General features: G+C 36.6%; 1 protein-coding gene across 1 annotated transcript; it reads left to right on the top strand.

The window, feature by feature from the left end:
* The first annotated feature begins 1,368 nt into the window (after window positions 1-1,368).
* On the top strand, window positions 1,369-16,932 carry LOC131143994 (WRKY transcription factor 72B-like). Its single transcript, XM_058092342.1, has 5 exons — window positions 1,369-1,641; window positions 2,044-2,532; window positions 3,578-3,691; window positions 11,781-11,981; window positions 16,246-16,932. The coding sequence occupies exons 1-5, from the start codon at window positions 1,588-1,590 to the stop codon at window positions 16,930-16,932; spliced, it is 1,545 nt and encodes a 514-aa protein (XP_057948325.1). The 5' UTR covers window positions 1,369-1,587.
* Window positions 16,933-19,010: the final 2,078 nt, after the last annotated feature.

Here is a 19,010-nt window from a genome sequence, read left to right as displayed (position 1 = left end):
AGGTTGACGCATGCGGGTGATGTTATGCTAACGTCACCCTGCTACAGTTAACTTTTTTAAAAATAATAAAAAATAAAAATAAATAAAGTTGCCGTGTGTCCACCTATCACCACTGTGGGTGGACACGTGAACCACTAAAATGAACCAGTTGAACCAAACTGTTTTTCCCGAATTGCTAGTTTATATTTATTTATTTTATTTTTAGCTTTTAATTAATTTTTAATTTTTGAAAATTGGGAAAAATAATAAAAAAAATTAGAAAAAAAATGATTAAAATCAATAAAAAAATATTTGAGTCATTTTGGCTCAAATTTTTAAAAAAATGGAAAAGTAAAAATGCCAAAAAATGAGGAAAAATCTTCAAAAATTCTAGAAAATTTTATAAAAATGTTGAAAATTTTCAGAAATTTTCTATTACATTTTGGAAAAATTTAGGAATGTTTTTAAAGATTATTTTACTTAAATTTTGTTAATTTTACTTGATTTTGTGTGTGTGCATCGCAATAATTTAACAAAGGGTGAAGAAGTATTTCAGACCTTACCTATATTAGTTATGAGGGGGGATTTATCTAATAAGATCCCCTTATTTGGAGGTCTTATTAGATATTCCTAAATCGCACTTTGATTTTCATTTCCCTTTTAAATTTTTACTTATTTGTTTATTTATTTATTTATTCATTTTTTTTATTTTAAAGGAGTTAATTAAAGACCATTCGATTCAATTTAGGGATAATTCATAATTAATTAGGTATCGTTCATAGAATGGGTGTATAAAGTGTACTAGTACCTTTCCCTCGCATAACTGAACTCCCGATTCTAACTCTGATAAAAGCAAACAGAGATTACTGATTCCTTAATTAGCTTAGAATTAGTTTAAAGACCAATCAATGAGTAGTAATGATCTAACTGTACTTAAGTAAATAACAGGTTAGTAGTAACTCTAATAAATTTTTAATATTATTATGTCTCATCGTACTAAACCTTTCTCCGGAACGTTGTGACACATATCTTAACAAGTGTTACAGATTATTTGATCATCTCAACCTCATGTGCTGAAAATTGTTAATGCATGCATATATAGATTCATCCACATCTTAATAATTATACATTCATACAACATACATACATACATACATATATGTATGTATGTATGTATGCAGATTTCATATTTAAAATGTTTGCCACTAGTGATTTGACCGAAAAAAAAATAGAGAGAGAATGAAATTATGTGGTGGTTGCGACGTATCATAATGAGCTATGACTAGCGGAGCTTGCATGAATCTTTCAACGCATGCAGGCCCACCAAGTCTACACAGATTAATTGGTCTCTGATTCCATCCCCAGGCAGCTACATCCACTCTTATCCCCTACCAATGGCTCTGACCCTCCTCTCCCTCCCTCTCTATAAATCCCTCTATTCATCCTCCATAAAAAATTACACATTTAACTTAGATTTATTTGAATACCCAAAGTCATCGCCTGCTAATTGTAAGTTCTTCAGCTTTTAGTTGAAGTAATTAAGAACTCTGCAAGCTGCATATATACTTTGCAGAAATTAAAGTTAGATTTTGAGTTGAAGGTTCATCCATGGAGATCAAACCAACAGACTCTTCTTCGTCCATATCCATCCACAAGTCTCAGGTAATTAATTTATTAATTCAAACATATATATATATATATATATATATATATATATATATCTGTGTGTGTGTGTGTGTGTGTGTCAACTAGTTTACTTTCTATATTATACACCTGCAGCCTTCTACATGCATGCTCTACGGCTTTAAATTATATTAAAGTATATATTTCAAGATTTCAAAAAAAATAAATTTGCCTTATCGATTTCTTATTATTAAATGATAGTTTTTCTTAGTTTAAGGGTTTTTTTGTACTATGAGGAAGAAAAACATGATGGTTGATGAAAAATTAAATTTTTCTTGTGGGATTTCTTCTGAAATATTGAAGGGACCGAGCTGTCCTTATTTCTCTGGTTTTTTGGGGAGAAAAAATAAACTTATTTTGTATGTTTGTGGGTGGGTGTAGGAGGATGAGATCAAGTTAACAAAAGCCAAAGTGGGTGAGGCCAGGGAAGAAAATGAAAGGTTGAAGATGATGTTAGGGCAAGTCATGAAGGAATACCGATCCCTGCATATGCACCTCTTTGACATTAATGCTAAAAAAAACCAAGTTAAGAAGAAACCCACACAGCATGATCATCAACAACATCATGAAGAGCAAGATCAGCTCGTATCCCTCAGCCTTGGGAGGGTGATCACTACACCAGATGCTACAGATTTAAAGGATGAGAAGAAGATTAACGGCAATTCTGTGAAGGATGAAGAAGAAAAAGAATTGAACAATGGCGCCTCTGGAGAGCCAAAGGAAGAGGAAGAGAACATCGCTGAGATATGGCCACGCAGAAAAATTCTCAATGCAATGAGAAGAAGTGGAGGTGACGATGAAAAAGATTTACAGCAGACCCATTTGAAGAAAGCTAGGGTTTCTGTCAGAGCTCGATGCGGTACCCAAACGGTCAGTCCCCAATTTCCATTCAACAACCCTTGATCCAATCCTTATTCCTTGTTTTGTCTGCATCTAAATTAAAATCCTCAAAAATCTACAATTAAATCACAATTACAGTTATTTGGAAGACTTGTTTAATTGTAAGGTTCTCATATGTTTTGGAGGTGATGATAGTCCTTAGATTGTCAAGAGAGCTCTTGTATTTTCTCTTATTTGGGAGGATGATTTAACTTCGCCTTTATCTCCTCTTTTAATGATATTAATTGCCTATTTCAAATAAGTTCCATTTAACAACCCAATTCAATAGTTAAGGTTTTGTTGTTAAGAAAAAAAAAAGGAAAAGATTTAGTGTGTGTGTGCACGCGCTTAATTAATTCTCTTAATTAAATGGATAACATAATCATATCATTTTAAGATTAATTAATATCATTGCTATTTTGTCTAGGATTTCCCTTTTTTTTGGGGCCCCGGGGGTTCAGTAGTTGAAGGTCCATAACTACTGTATTATCTTTAATCATAAAATGAACGTAGTTTTCAAAACTTTTTGGTCAATCCTGATCATCCTGTCACACTTCTTCTTGCTAGCTCCTTATTTTCATTAATCTTTTTAATTTTTCTAATACAATGAATGTAGTATTTTTATGAACAAATTTGAGAATTATCAATGCAAATGTAGTTAATTACTCAAATTCTTATATTCCTAGTCCTTATCAAACCTCGACTATTCGGAATTTGCATGGGTTTATAATAAGTAAGAGAGGGCTCTTATGCGAGAAGGAATAAACCATTTTATACTACTCAGCCAAAACTATAATAATTTTAAATCAAGTTGTTTTTCTAATAATTAAGCAAAAGTAATATTTTGGTCTAGAAATTTGCTTTTTGTGTCATATTCAATTCCATTAAGAACTATCTTGGAAAATAGTATGATATATGATTTATTAACTTTTGAACTTGATAAACTCTTTAATTTATTATTATTATTATTATTATTATTATTATTATTATTATTATTATTTTGAGGTCTTACCAAGAAATGTTAATGTATATATAGATGAATGATGGAGGTCAATGGAGGAAATATGGACAAAAAGTAGCTAAAGGAAATCCCTGCCCACGGGCATACTATCGCTGCACACTCTCACCATCATGCCCAGTGCGAAAACAGGTATACTTTCTGTATGCTTTTGTTGAAATTATAAAATATTTAATGGAGATCCATTTTTTGTCAACTTGAACAATGGAAGAGGACAAAATGCTAGTTGATTACTTGTAGAAGCTACTTAAGAAAATAAAAATTATATTATTTTATAGGGCTTAATATACACTCAACCAATTGTGGGCCACTGTTAGAGATAATTTAAAATTATTCCTAGAGTTACACTTACCTAGCTTAGGTATTTATTGCATGTTTGGCATGTAAAAATGAAATGAAATTGAGCAACATGGAATTGAATTTATCATTTAATTTTTTTCATTTTCTCTATTCAAATCTTCATTCCAATCCATTCCTACCTCATTCCATTCTGCAAACCATACGTCATGGTGTTAGGTTATTTGGTTCTTTAATATGGTATTTGTGTCTCTAACAAAATATTGAAATAAAGAATCACCATTGTCCACAGTCTTCTATATAAAATTAAAAATTTTAACACAAGGTATTATAAGCTTATGGTTTCTTGATCCACTCTCCAAACCTAATAGCCTTTTATGTGCAAGAGGGAGGAATATGTAAGAAAATTTTCAGATGCTATTATTATTTTTTTAGGATAATTTTCATAAATATATTGCAGTCAAAAATTTTCAATTATCACGAACTTCACATCAATAACTTTTATGCGGGAAAATAAATAAATCATAAACTATAAAATTTACATACCGGAATCGGCCATATCGAACCTATCGAGAAGAACACCTGGAGAATCCGAAGAAATTGTTTCTCCCACTTTTCCTCTTTCTCTTTTCTTCCTTCACCAGATCTATGGGATCTCCTGATGATTAGAGAAGTAGAGGCAGAGAGAGGACAATGTCTTTCTTCCTATCTTTTCTTTGCAGCTAACATCACCATGTAACTAACCTCTTAGAGCTTATGAGCTTAACTTTTCATTTCTCTTCTTTAGCTCTCTTTTCCTACCCTTAGAGCTTAACTTGATGTATAGCATGCCCTTATAGCTACTCCCCATAATAGTAGCTAATATATATATATATATATATATATATATATATATATATATATATATATATATATATATATTTATGTATAGGAATCTCTTCAAATTTCCACCATTAATTTCTCATATTGAATAAGCTAACCCTTTAGTTAACTTATACAACCATTAATTCATATCCTTATCATATGGGACACATACCCTACATGTGGGACCCATATCATTCATGTGGGATATATCCTTTGGGGTATAAATCCTACATTCTCCCACTTGACCCATATGAATGATATTAATATGGATTAACAAATAACCATAATGTGCACAAAACATTAGCTTATTTATACTTTTCAATGAAATTACCATAATATCATAATTAAGTAATCCATTAGTACGAGTCATGGCGGTAAATATTATTAGAGCAACATCTTCCCTTCTATGTACCACAATACTAATAAACCACTTAACTATGATCCATAATAGGAAGTTACCATACTATCCCTGTAATGTCTTTGTCAAAGACCATTTCTGTTTAACAGTAAATCATCTCCATAATCACGTGATTGATGGTAAGCAAAAATAATGTTCAAAAACACTTTTATTGATATCATTATACATGTTATAGAACAAAACATAAAGATCCATTATCATATATTAAGGATTACAACAAAGACCGATGTGATCAACATGTTCTTTAAATGCCTTTGGTGTCAATCCTTTCATTAAAGGATCTGCTATCATGAGTTCAGTCCTTATATATTCTATAAGTACTGTCTATTTTCGAACTTCTTCCTTAGCAGTCAAATACTTGAGCTCCATATGCTTAGCGCTATTAGAGTATTTGTCGTTTTTTGAGAAAAAAACTACTATGGAATTATCACAATAAATTCTCAGCAGCCTAGCTATACTATCGACAATCCCAAGTCTGGAGATAAAGTTTCGCAACCACAAAGCCTAAATTCTGGCCTCAAAGCATGCCACAAATTCAACTTCCATAGTAGATGCTACTATGATAGTCTATTTGGTGCTCTTCCATGATATTGCTCCCTCAGCTAACAGGAACAAATAGCCATACGTTGACTTACGACTATCAACGTATCCAACAAAATCTGAGTCAGAGTAGCCAACCACCTCCAACTGATATGTTCCCCTATATGTGAGCATACAGTGTCTGGTTCCTTTTAAGTACCTCAAGACTTTCTTTGCAACTTTTCAATGCTCCATTCCGGGATTACTTTGGTACCTCCCAAGCATCCCAACTGCAAAACTAATATCTAGTCTCGTACAAGTCTACACATACATCAAACTCCCAAAAACATATGCAAAATGAATATTTTCCATACTTTTCTTTTAGAATTAATTCTGTGGACAATCTTTTACACTGAACTTGTCCCCTTTACAAATAAGAGCAGGAGTTGGCTTACAATCAGCCATATGAAATCTTTCTAAAACTTTATTAATATATCCTTTTTGAGACAACCCTAACAGTCCAAGTGATTTGTTCCGAAATATTTCAATTCCAATCACATAAGTAGCCTCACCTATATCTTTGATTTCAAAGTTCATCGAAAGAAATTTCTTAGTGTCATTCAATAAGCCAAGATCATTACTGGCAAGTAAAATATCATCAACATATAGAATCAGAAAGATAAACTTGCTCCCACTGACCTTTAGATATATATACCGATCAACAGTGTTTTCTTTAAAACCAAAGGTCGTGATGGTATCATGAAACTTAAAATACCATTTCCTGGAAGCTTGTTTAAGTCCATGTATTGATTTCTTTAATTTGCAAACCATGTGCTCCTTTCCTTTAATTATTAAACCTTCAGGAATATCCATATGTACCTCTTCATCTAAATTCCCATTTAGAAAGACAGTTTTCACATCCATTTGGTGCAACCCTAAATCAAAATGAGCCACCAAAGCCATTATGATTCTAAGAGAGTTCTTTTTAGACACGGGAGAAAACGTCTCTTTATAATCAACACCTTCCCTCTGAGTGAAACCCTTTGCTACAAGTCTAGTTTTATATCATTCAATGTTGCCATTACAGACATGTTTGGCCTTAAAGACCCATTTACACCCCACCTATTTTAAATCCATTAGGCAAATCAACGATGTCCCAAACTTTATTTTGTTCTATAGATTTCAACTCATCATTTATAGCATTGATCCACTTTTCAGAATCATCACTTTTAATGGCTTGTAAAAACGTAACTGAATCCTTACTAGTTCCTTAATCATAATCAGCCTCTTGCAGATATACTAAATAATAATCAGAAATAGTTGGTTTCTTTATTCTTTGAGATCTCCTTAATGCTATTTCTTGTAATTGTTCTGCAATTGGCTCGATGGTGACATTTTCATTATGAAGTGATACATCATTATATTGTTGTTAAGTGTTATCATGCCTTTCAACAACTAAAGGAACAACAATGTCTGTTAAAGATCTAGATATCGGTATAGGAACCTGAATTTCTTTAATGACCACATTTCGTGATATATCACTCCCACTGATTTCACAATTTTCAAGGAACTTTACATTACCAGATTCAACTATTCTTATATTATGATTAGGACAGTAAAACCTATAACCTTTAGACTTTTCTGGGTATCCAATAAAATACCCACTCACAGTCCTTGAATCCAATTTCCATTCATTTGGATTATAAACTCTAATCTTTGCTGGACAACCCCAAACATGAAAGTGTCTTAAACTCGGTTTCCTTCTCATCCACAGTTCAAACGGAGTTTTTTGAATTGCCTTACTAGGAACCCGATTTAACACATACACTGTTGTTTTAAGGGATTCCATCTATAATAAAATGGGTACTGAGGAATTACTCAACATACTCCTAACCATTTCTATAAAAGTATGATTCTGCCTTTTAGCCACGCCATTCTACTAAGGCGTACCAGGCATTGTGTATTGAGCACAAATACCATGTTGTTCTAGGAATTTAGAAATTGGTCTAGACATTGTTTTATGTCATCATACCTACCATAATACTCACCACCTCTGTCAGATCTAATGATTTTCACTTTCCTATTTAATTGCCGCTCCACTTCAGCAACATATGTCTTTAAAGCATCTATTGCCTGAGACTTTTCATGCAACAAATAGATATAGTCATACCGTGAAAAATCATCAATAAAGGTGATAAAATACTTTTCTCCTCCTAAAGATGGTGAGTCAAAAGGCCCACATACATCAGTATAAACAATTTCCAGTAAATTCTTACTTCTTGTGGCTCATTTCTTTGTATGTTTAGTTTGCTTTCCTTTAATGCAATTAATACATACATCGAAATCAGTAAAATCAAGGTTTGTGAGAACCCCATCCTTTACCAATCTCTCCATTATTTCCCTGGATATATGGCCTAGTCCTTTATGCCTCAAGAAAGAGGAATTCTCATTTATTCTACTACGTTTAGTTCCAATATTATGATGTAGAGTGAGGAGTGTTTCAGCAAACTTTTCATTAAGATGAAATTTATACAACCCCTCATACAAAATACTAGAGCCAACACATAAGTCACCTTTCATAAGACGAAAACCTTTATGTTTAAAATAAAAACCATAACCGCCATTATCTAATTTGGACATGGAAATTAAGTCCCTAAAAATATTTGGAACATACAAACTATCAAACAAGTCTAAACAATAACCTGATTCAAGATACAACCGAACAGTTCCAACACCCATAGCAGGCACTTGATTTCCATTCCCCAAGATTATCATATGTTCATTTTCCTTTACGCTCTGGATTGAAAGGTATCCCTACATCGAATTGGAAACATGAACAGTAGAACCAGAGTCAATCCACCAAGTGTTAGAAGGAACTTGTGTCATGTTTGATTCGAAACATACATAAGCCAAAAGCTTACCTTTCTTTTCGAACCATGCTTTACGTTTCGGGCAATTTTTCTTTAAATGCCCATAGCCACGACAAAAGTAACACTTAGGACCATAATGTTCCTTCTTGCGAGCCTCACCACCATACGAATCTCTCGCCACCTTCAATGGATCTCTCTTTAAACCTTTCATTGTTTTTTTTCCTTTACTTCCAGCTGCATAATTCATGACATTTACTGAATGTTGTCCTTATTGTTTGAGTCTTGCCTCTTCTTGAACTAACATGTTTGCCAATTCATTCATATTCTATTTTTCTTTAATTGTGTTATAATAAATCTGAAAAGGCCCACACTGAGGAGGCAAATAGTTCAAAATAAATTGAACAAGGAAACTTTCATTAACATTCATTCCCAAAGTATTAAGTCTAGAAGCCAGATTAGTCATTTCTAGGACATGTTCATTCATTCCTTTGCTCCCATCAAATTTCATTGTGGTCAATTCAACCATCAACCTTCCTGCAATGGACTTATCAGCTGAATGAAATCTATCCTCCACTACCTTAAGATATTCCTTTGCGTTATATAGTTGAGGGAGTGTTGATTTAATATTATCTGCTATAAACATTCGCATAAACATCATACTTAATCTGTTCAACCTTTCCCATGACTTATACAAAGCTCACTATTCTGAACTGCTAGTTTCAGCAATAGCAGCCGATTTATCCATTCGCAGAACTAAGTCCAGATCCAGAACACCAAGGTGAAACTAAATTTGCTCATTCCAGTTAGAGAAATTTGTCCCATTGCAGATCGGAACAGAAGAAGCCAGCGAATGCAATGAAATAGAAACAGACACTGCAATAACACAAAATGCTCACTACATTAATGCTTTGAGTTTAGAACATTTCATTAGTAAATTGCATTCAATCTTTGGATCAACTTATGCAACATACTAATCCTTACACTTACTGGTAATTTTCATTCATCTAGGCACAATTGATCACATTTATAAAGTTTGATTGGTCTGTCACCTTTGGACAGGCATCCCAATCTCACTATCATTCTTCAATTATCCTGATTAAATCAATGATTATTTGAAAGTTGGTGCATCTTTGGACTACCCATAATATTCAAATAACCATTCTGTTATTATTCTTTGCCAGATTATATTTCAATCAAAGTTTACAACTTTTCTCAGCAAGATCACTTTGGTGACAACATGCTAACCATAATAGAAACATTGATTGATTCCTTATTCAACAAAATTTATCCATAATTTATAGTAGATAATCAATTCCCCAATATAAAAATTTTACTAACTTGCTTTCATGTAAAATTCTCTAACTTATGTATGCATTACATGTGAATGTTCTATTATTAATCAAGTTATAATAAAATTATTTGCGTGCATATCATTCAGCAGCCGTACTTTAATATCACTATACAGGAGAAAACCGTCAACGGTCCACATATAAGAAAATTTTCAAACCAACAAAAACCTCATAAATCCATCAAATATCACATATATTTTTAGGAATCATTTATCATATGAATTCTTCAGTTCGATTCTAGAAAATATCATGAACACAAATTTTCACACTAACCCATAACAAGATTGTAAGGGGTTAAAAAAAACAATCTTTATCATGAAAGGAAGATCGTGATAATTTCGAACTTGGCTCTGATACCACATGTAATAAAATTTTCAGATGCTATTATTATTATTTTTAGGATAATTTTCATAAATTTACTGCAGCGCAGCCAAGAATCTTCAATTATCACGAACTTTACATCAATAACCTTTATGCGGGAAAATAAATAAATCATAAACTATAAACTTTACATACCAGAATCGACCATATCGAACCTATCCAGAAGAACACCGGGAGAATTCGAAAAAATTGTTTCTCCCACTTTTCCTCTTTCTCTTTCATTCTTTCACCAAATCTATGAGATCTCCTGATGATTAGAGAAGTAGAGGAAGAGAGAGAACAATTCCTTTCTTCATATCTTTTCTTTACAGTTAACATCACCATGTAGCTAATCCCTTAGAGCTTATGAGCTTAACTTTTCCTTTCTCTTCTTTAACTCTCTTTTCCTACTCTTAGAACTTAACTTGATGTATAACATGCCCTTATAGCTACTCCTCATAATACTAGCTAATATATATATATATATATATATATATATATATATATATATATATATATATATATATATGCATAGGAATCTCTTCAAACTTCCACCATTAATTTCTCATATTAAATAAGTTAACCCTTTAGTTAACTCATACAATCATTAATTCATATCCTTATCATATGGGACACATACCCTACATGTGGGACCCATATCATTCATGTGGGACATATCCTTTGGGATATAAATCCTACAGAATATGTTAAACAAGTCTAAACAAGAAATGCTATAAAGGGACAATTCCTCCAAATAGCATTTGCAATCCACATATCATGTGGTATAGTTTTAGTATTTGAAACCATTGAAGTGCTATCAAAATTTAATCTAGAAATATGTGACAGTCTGTATTAATGGTTGACAAATCTTACATGTAGAGGTCTTCCCTTATAATTAGTTTATCCTATTTTAAACTTTAGTGTGAATCAATCTTTTGACAAAAGTAGGTGGAGTTCATGGTCATTAGTGGTGGTGCACCATTTATGTAGAAAAATATAAAATATGAAAACCTAATCCTAGAAGCATTCAAGGAAAGTAAATAACCTTTTACATCGTGTTTGGTTTACGAAATAGAATGGGTTAGAAAAGGAATGAAATGAAATCAACATCCAATGATTTCTAGGTCATGGTTGATTTTGAATGAAATCAACAACATTGGATGCTTCAATAATAAGACAATTGCATTTCAGGTAGTGTTCCACCAAGAGTACACATGGGAGGTTGGGTCTCACAATCACATGATCAATTTCATGCTCATGTGTATGTCTGGCTAGAATATAATATCATCACCTGGAATACAACTATCAAGACATGCATCAATCATTTTCACAACATATATACTTCAACAATGAAAACTCATTAAACACTCTCCAAATGTTGCAGGAATATACTCATTTCCCCATTCTTACATTTGTGCTTCATAGCTCAAAGCACTTATAATCTCTAATTGCATATTTGATTCTTTCTCAAATAAAAAAATGTTTTTGACAAGTATTGATTAATTTATTTATATTTCTAATTAATATCAATATCATTCAATCAGGTACAAAGATGTACAGAAGACATGTCCATCTTGATCGCAACCTATGAAGGAACCCACAACCACCCACTTCCCACTTTAGCCACTGCCATGGCTGCCACCACTTCTGCAGCTGCTTCCATGCTTCACTCTGCAGCCTCAATATCTGATGGGTGGAGAGGAGCACTCAGCCACTGGTTGTGGCTGAAACTCAGTGAGGATAAATACCAAACAAGTATATTTCAATCTGAAAATAAATTACAGAGGAATTAAAAATCTCTCTCACGGCTCACTGGCTAATCTCTCTCACACACCACATTGCTCATATTTACTCACACACAACTCAGCTATTTATAGTAATTATAGAAATCAACTAATCAACAATGGTGGGTGCAAATCTTCAATAGCGGTGGGCTGGTAGGTGGAGTAGGTTGCCTGCAAATCTCCAATGTCCACAACGGTGGGCTGCCGGTCTTCAATGGAGGTGGGCTGCCGGTCTTCAAGTTTAATCTTCAACATCCCCCCTTAAACTTGACTCTCCTAATTTTGTCATTCCGAGCATTGTCTTCAGTCTTGCAAAAATATCATGTCTGAGTGGTTTTGTGAAAATGTCAGCAATCTGATCATACGTTCTGCAAGATATCAATTTCATTTCTTTCTTCCTGTAACCCTTGGTGACATGTTTTGCTTTGTATCTCTGGACTTCTCTTTGAGTGTTCTTCTTGGTCTTGTAGACCCATTTTACACCAATAGTTTTGTGGCTCTTCAGGAGATTTGTCAACTCCCAAGTCTTGTTCTTCTTGATGGATTGTATCTTCTCATCCATCATTTTTCTCCATTTGTTTTCTTCGTTAGCTTTCTCAAAGCTAATTGGGTCGCTAGTTAGCAACAGGCAGTTTAGAGCAATATATTCTTCCATTGGTTCTGTATTTTCATACAGATCGGCTAGATTTCGAGCTCCTCTAGGTCTCATGTCTGAGATTTCACGCTCAATTGGTGATGGAGCTTCATTCCTCTGTGGTGAACCATGTGGAGGTGTCTGCAGCTCAGGAATTTGTGGCTCGATAACCACTTCTTTTGTCTGTGTAGGTTCTTCTACTTCAAGTGTCAATTCCGCATCTTTGGAACATTCAACCTGGTCCCATTTCCAGGATTCATTTTCTTCAAAGATGACATCCCGGCTATGAAAGACTTTCTTGTTGATGGGATTGTAGAGTCGATATCCCATGGTGCTATCGCCGTATCCTACAAGGATACACTTCTCTCCTTTATCATCCAGCTTTGTCCTTCTTGCTTCTGGGATCTTGGCGTAGGCTATGGAGCCAAACACCCTAAGATGACTCACACTGGGCTTGTGAGTACTCCAGGCTTCATATGGTGTCTTTGTATTAAGACTCTTCGTCGGACACCTATTGAGCAGATAGACTGCACATAACACTGCTTCTGCCCAAAAACTCTTGGGCACATTCTTATCCTTTAACATGCTTCTAGCCATGTTAAGGATTGTGCGGTTCTTCCTTTCAGCTACACCATTCAACTGGGGAGTGTATGATGGTGTGAACTGTTTCTGAATTCCTTGTTGTCTAAGGAATTCCAGGAAAGCTTCGTCTTTGTACTCTCCTCCTTGGTCTGACCGGAGTGACTTGATGCGGAAGCCACTCTGTTTCTCCACAAGAGTTTTGAACTCTTTGAACTTATCGAATACCTCTGACTTCCTTTTCAAGAAGTAGACCCAGGTCTTCCTGCTGTAGTCGTCAATAAAGGTGAGGAAGTATCGATTCTGTCCATTTGAAAATGGTCTTAGTGGACCACACACATCTGTGTGTATTAGTTGGAGCGGCATAGTTGATCTCCAGTCGGTTTGCTTTCCAAAGCTGTTTCTATGTTGCTTGCTCAAAATACAGCTTTCACATATCACATTTGGATGATGGATATTTGGTAAGCCTTTCACCATCTTCTTGCTTCCCAATTGTTTCAAACTTTCAAAGTTTAGATGCCCATACCTTAGATGCCATAGCCAGTCTTTGTCTTTGATGATAGCGCTCAAACACCTTGGCGTATCATGTTGGATGGCGAGCGGAAACATTCGATTCTTTGCCATTTGAACTCGAGTAACAAGCTTTCCTCGAGCATCTATTATCACCATCTGCTTATCACTGAGGCTAATTCGATAGCCTCTCTCCACGAGCTGTCCGAGACTAAGTATATTAGTCTTCATGGCTGGCACATAGTAGACGTTGGAGATGTAAGCATGATCTCCAGACTTCTGTTTGATCAAAACATCTCCTCTCCCTTGGACTGCAATTTTAGAATTATCTCCGAAAGATATCTCCCCCTGAACTTTCTCATCAAGTTCAAAGAATAGGTTCTTTCTGCCAGTCATATGGTTGCTGGCTCCAGAATCAAGGTACCAAACGCTTTGGTCCTGAGGAGTTGCATTGTGTGCCATCAGCATCAACGACTCTCCATCTGCATGATCAGTTTCGGCAAGGTTGGCCTCCTCACTAACCTTTTCGTGTTGTCGCCCCCAACATTCATTGCTATAGTGTCCATACTTGTGACAATTATAGCATTGAATGTTTCTTTTGTCTATATTCGAGCGATTATTATATCCTCCTCTTCTTCCTTGTCCTCTGCCTTGTGGGACATAGCTCTGTTGATTTCGTCCTCCTCTAGTGGGACCTCTTCTGCCTCTGCCACCTTCTCTGGAGTTAAAATTTCCAGAATTTCTTCCACGAGATCCTCGGTCTCGTCCTCTTCCTTGTTGTGACGTCCCCCCTTTGTCGTATCTATCTGTAGTGAGGGACAACTTCGTTTGGAGAGCTTGCTCCATTGCTTTATCATCACTACTTCTATTGACTTTTTGCTCATGGGCTTGGAGTGAGCCCACAAGTTCTTCTACAGACATTGTTTCCAAGTCTTTTGTTTCTTCCAGGGTCACAGCTATATAATCATATTTTGGATCTAAAGATCGCAAAATTTTTTCACAAATTCTCTCGTCATTGAGAATTTCTCCATTTCTTCTTAATTGATTTGATACTACCATTACTCGTGTATAGTAGTCTGAAATGGATTCAGTAGACTTCATTTTGAGAGATTCGAACTCACCTCGCAATGTCTGAAGACGAATCTTTTTTACTTTATCTGCACCTTTGTGTGTTCGATGGAGAGAGTCCCAAACTTCTTTAGATGTCTTTGCGGAGGCGATGATCTCGAACGTGGTCTCATCAAGGCCTTGGTAGATTATGGATTTTGCCTTGCAATCTTTCTTTCGATCGGCTCGCAAGGTCGTTCTTTGAGCTTCGGGCATAGCTGCTTCGGCTTCTTTTGATGGGCTTTCTCTGTACCCATCTTCAACGATATCCATGACATCCTGAGAACCTAGAAGGGCTCTCATTTGAATCGACCAGTTGTCATAATTCTCTCGGGTCAATTTTGGAATGACCGATTGGATAGTACCGTTAGCCATCGAATTCAATATATAAAAAATAGAGAAATGGGGGCTGATTTCGGTAAATCTAATGCCACCAATAAATTCAGAAGATTGAAAAACCTTAGGAACCGGTTTTGGTTTGCAAAGAACCGGTCTAAAAATCACTGAACCGGTTATAGGAAAATTCTGGTGAATTTTTGAACTAACCGGTTTAACTTAACGGCCTTTAAACGGCGTTAACCCCTCCGTTAGGCCACGTGGCGCTTTCTGGGTGCGCCGCGTGTCGGCGCTTAGGAGCGGGTTGGAGGCGGGTCGGACCTCGTTCACGGATCCGGGTTGCGGGTTTGGCACGCGGGTCGCTGACCGGGTCGCGGGTCGTAGATCCGGGTCGCGGGTCGCTTTGCGGGTAGGATCTCGCCAATCGGGCGAGGAAGACGCGTGCAGGCGCGTGTCGCGGTCGCCGGAGTCCTGCCGGCGCGTGGGAAGAACGGTGCTTACGTGGGAGGCGCGTGGGGGCGCGTGGGAGATCTCCCTGTGTCCGTTTGAGACGTGATTTTCACCGTTGGAATCGTCTCGAGCTGAATTGTACAATGGTAGGCTCAATTTGATATTTGGAGCAACTTCAAAACTGGGAAGAAACTTGAATTTTTTCTCTGTTCACCTCTGTTTGGTGAATTCCGGCGTACCTAGACGCTCTGATACCACTGATGGGTGGAGAGGAGCACTCAGCCACTGGTTGTGGCTGAAACTCAGTGAGGATAAATACCAAACAAGTATATTTCAATCTGAAAATAAATTACAGAGGAATTAAAAATCTCTCTCACGGCTCACTGGCTAATCTCTCTCACACACCACATTGCTCATATTTACTCACACACAACTCAGCTATTTATAGTAATTATAGAAATCAACTAATCAACAATGGTGGGTGCAAATCTTCAATAGCGGTGGGCTGGTAGGTGGAGTAGGTTGCCTGCAAATCTCCAATGTCCACAACGGTGGGCTGCCGGTCTTCAATGGAGGTGGGCTGCCGGTCTTCAAGTTTAATCTTCAACAATATCAACCACCACGCCGCCACCGCTGCCGCCAACACCGTCCTTCTCTACCACTCTCTCCCAAAATCCACTAAGTTCACAATTTGCGCCACTCTACTTCCCCAACCCCGCCACCATACCTGCACACTCCCACTCACACCCAACCATCACTCTTGATCTCACCAGTACCCCATCTACCTCATTCTTCCCTTCAATCAGCCTTTCTAGTACCAGTAGCACCCTACAAACACCTTGGGCCCCTTATCAGCATCAGCACTACCCTACTACTTGTAGGAGACTGTCCTACACCAAGAGGCCCCCAAATCTCGGAAAGCAGCCACTGCATGAACCTTCTGAATACATGCCAAAAAAGGAGCTGCGGGTCTCTCCATCCCAACATTCCTTGGCGGAGGCCATTGAAGCTGCATCCCAAGAAATTGCACGGAACCAGAGTTTCCGATCGGCGCTGGCGGAGGCGCTGACCTCAGTTGTTGGGAAAGGGGATCGGAGGGCTCATGATCAGGAACATGCACTTGGGAAGGATGTGAGATTAGGGTTTGCATCCACCTACTTGAACAGCGCCTCTTCTTCTTCCTCCTCTTTGACTTCTCAGGGGCAAGGGAGCTTGGTTTTGTTCCCACCTTCATTGCCGCTGTCTAAAGCTGAGGGTGATTCTGAGCTTCGTACTGACGACGCATATAATGTATGAGATCAAGTGAAGATCAAAAGCGCGAAAGATGGAGATGTTCTTTTCCTCATGGACCTTTTTCAATGTACGTAATTTTATTACTAGTATGATTATTATTATTTTGATTAATATTTAGATTCTCGCACAGCCGTATAATTACTAGGTTGGAACATAAAGTGCAAAGGTAATTCCGAACTCATTCCGAAGCTGTGCGTGAACAAAGCATTGGACCTACACTTTCATTGGTCATTGAAAGCAAATGGGCACAGGCTTAGCTTCCATTCAATTAGCTTTTTTTTTAGAAAAATATATATTGTAAAATTATTGATGCATTAATTATATTTCTTAAAACTACGTAAACATACATAGTTCTTTTTTAGAAAATACCATTCAAAATTTGTAGGGACAAACTAATTTTACTATTACCAATATATCATGAATAATATGCTTTCTTTTTCTTTTAAATAGCATTTGAGAAAGTGAATGTCGAATTTTGGATTTAGCTTTATATGTACTTGAAAAAAATCCATATAATTTTTAATGTATATTACATTTGATCTAAACCTATACAAAATTTAGATGGAAACTCTAAAATTTATGCTCTCAGTAATAAAATTAGAAATAATTAACATCCATCCCGATACGCACTTAGAAGTGGGGAACTCATGTAAATCATCAGATGGGCACTCATAAATCCCCGTGTGTGCTTTTTCAAATGCCTTTGTTTTAATATACCCCAAAGGCGCATGAAAGTTATTGACTGTTGCCCGAGTTTAAGCTTGAAACTTAGAATTAAGGCCCTTTTATTTGTATTCTCTCTATATAAATATATATTTCCCACACAGCAAATGATGGTGGATTAATGGCAGCAAAAAGTAGCCTTTCTTTTCACAATCCTCAGCTTCAATTCGTGATGAACTTCCAACAGTTGACAGTATCTTCATATGATTCAACATGATATATTAATGTTTGAACGTATAATATCATTTTCTTATTCAATTTGAGTCACAATTTTATAACCCAATCAATACACGCACACATATGAGATCTCATATAACTCCGTTTGTGATTTATTTAATGTTATAATTTTTTCACATATAGTCGGTCCCAAGCTCGGATAAAGGAGGAGACTTGCATTAAGTTGTTGGCAGCCAGTTTAAAATTTTTCAGATCACTATGACATGAATCTTTATCGAATATTTGTTGGGACTGTTAGAGATGGAGCCAGGAGACAACGCGTTGCTGAGTCAGAAATGCAGTGGAAATTATCTCTTCATCAATCTCTCCATTAAACTCTTCTTTATAACTTCCAATTTGTATTGATTTCATTTAATTATAATTTAAATTCTAAGCCTATAAAAGGAGGGCTGTGGAAGATGTATTGCACAGCATAGAGAGAGTGTAGAAGTGTGAGAAGCTCGGAGAGAGCAGAGAGGAAGAAGGGAGGAAGAAAAAAAGAGAGAGAGAGAGAGAGAGAGAGAGAGAGAGAGAGAGAGAGAGAGAGAGAGAGAGAGAGAGAGAGAATTGTAATATTTTCCGGTGAGATAGTGATTACTTAGTATGTGCTCCATGGAAGTAGGTCGTTATTGACCGAACCACGTTAAAATCTTAGTGTCACTTTGATCTAAATGCTCTAAGGTTCCTAACAAGTGGTATCAGAGCCCGGTTGGAGCAAAAAAAGCCAGATTGGAAGTGATTCCGAAATTCAGAACTCTGTCCAGTAGATTAAAACTGCGTTTTAAGGCCACCATTGCATTCAGCTCGCCGAGACGAAGAGAAGGGTTCAAGCCGGAGCTCAAACAGAGTTCTGTAGAGATCTCACGCGCCTCCACACGTCTTACCGGAGCAAGACGCCTCTCAACGAGCCGGGCACGGCCCTGCAAACAGTCCCTCACGCGCTGCACACGTTGCACACGTCTTCTTCACCCGCTCCACCTCGACCCGACCCAAACCAACAAGACACTCAGACCCGAGTTTGGCCCTTCGCTCAGCATCCAATGTCGGCAGAGGCGCCACGTCAGCAGGTACTGCCATGTCATCTGTGGGCAGCTGCCGCGTCATCAGTAGGTCTATACCAGCCATGTCAGCGCCACATCATT

Source organism: Malania oleifera, chromosome 12 (assembly GCF_029873635.1).
Source record: "Malania oleifera isolate guangnan ecotype guangnan chromosome 12, ASM2987363v1, whole genome shotgun sequence".
Taxonomy (NCBI): domain Eukaryota; kingdom Viridiplantae; phylum Streptophyta; class Magnoliopsida; order Santalales; family Ximeniaceae; genus Malania; species Malania oleifera.
Note: the sequence above shows the minus strand (reverse complement) of the source record. Positions and strands in the feature narration are given on the sequence as shown.

Bases quoted from the DNA above. Each gene is read 5' to 3' on its own strand.
- LOC131143994 (XM_058092342.1), top strand. From the start codon at position 1,588: ATGGAGATCAAACCAACAGACTCTTCTTCGTCCATATCCATCCACAAG. The intron at 1,642-2,043 runs GTAATTAATTTA...GGGTGGGTGTAG, and splicing joins TATCCATCCACAAGTCTCAG to GAGGATGAGATCAAGTTAAC. The intron at 3,692-11,780 runs GTATACTTTCTG...TCATTCAATCAG, and splicing joins CATGCCCAGTGCGAAAACAG to GTACAAAGATGTACAGAAGA.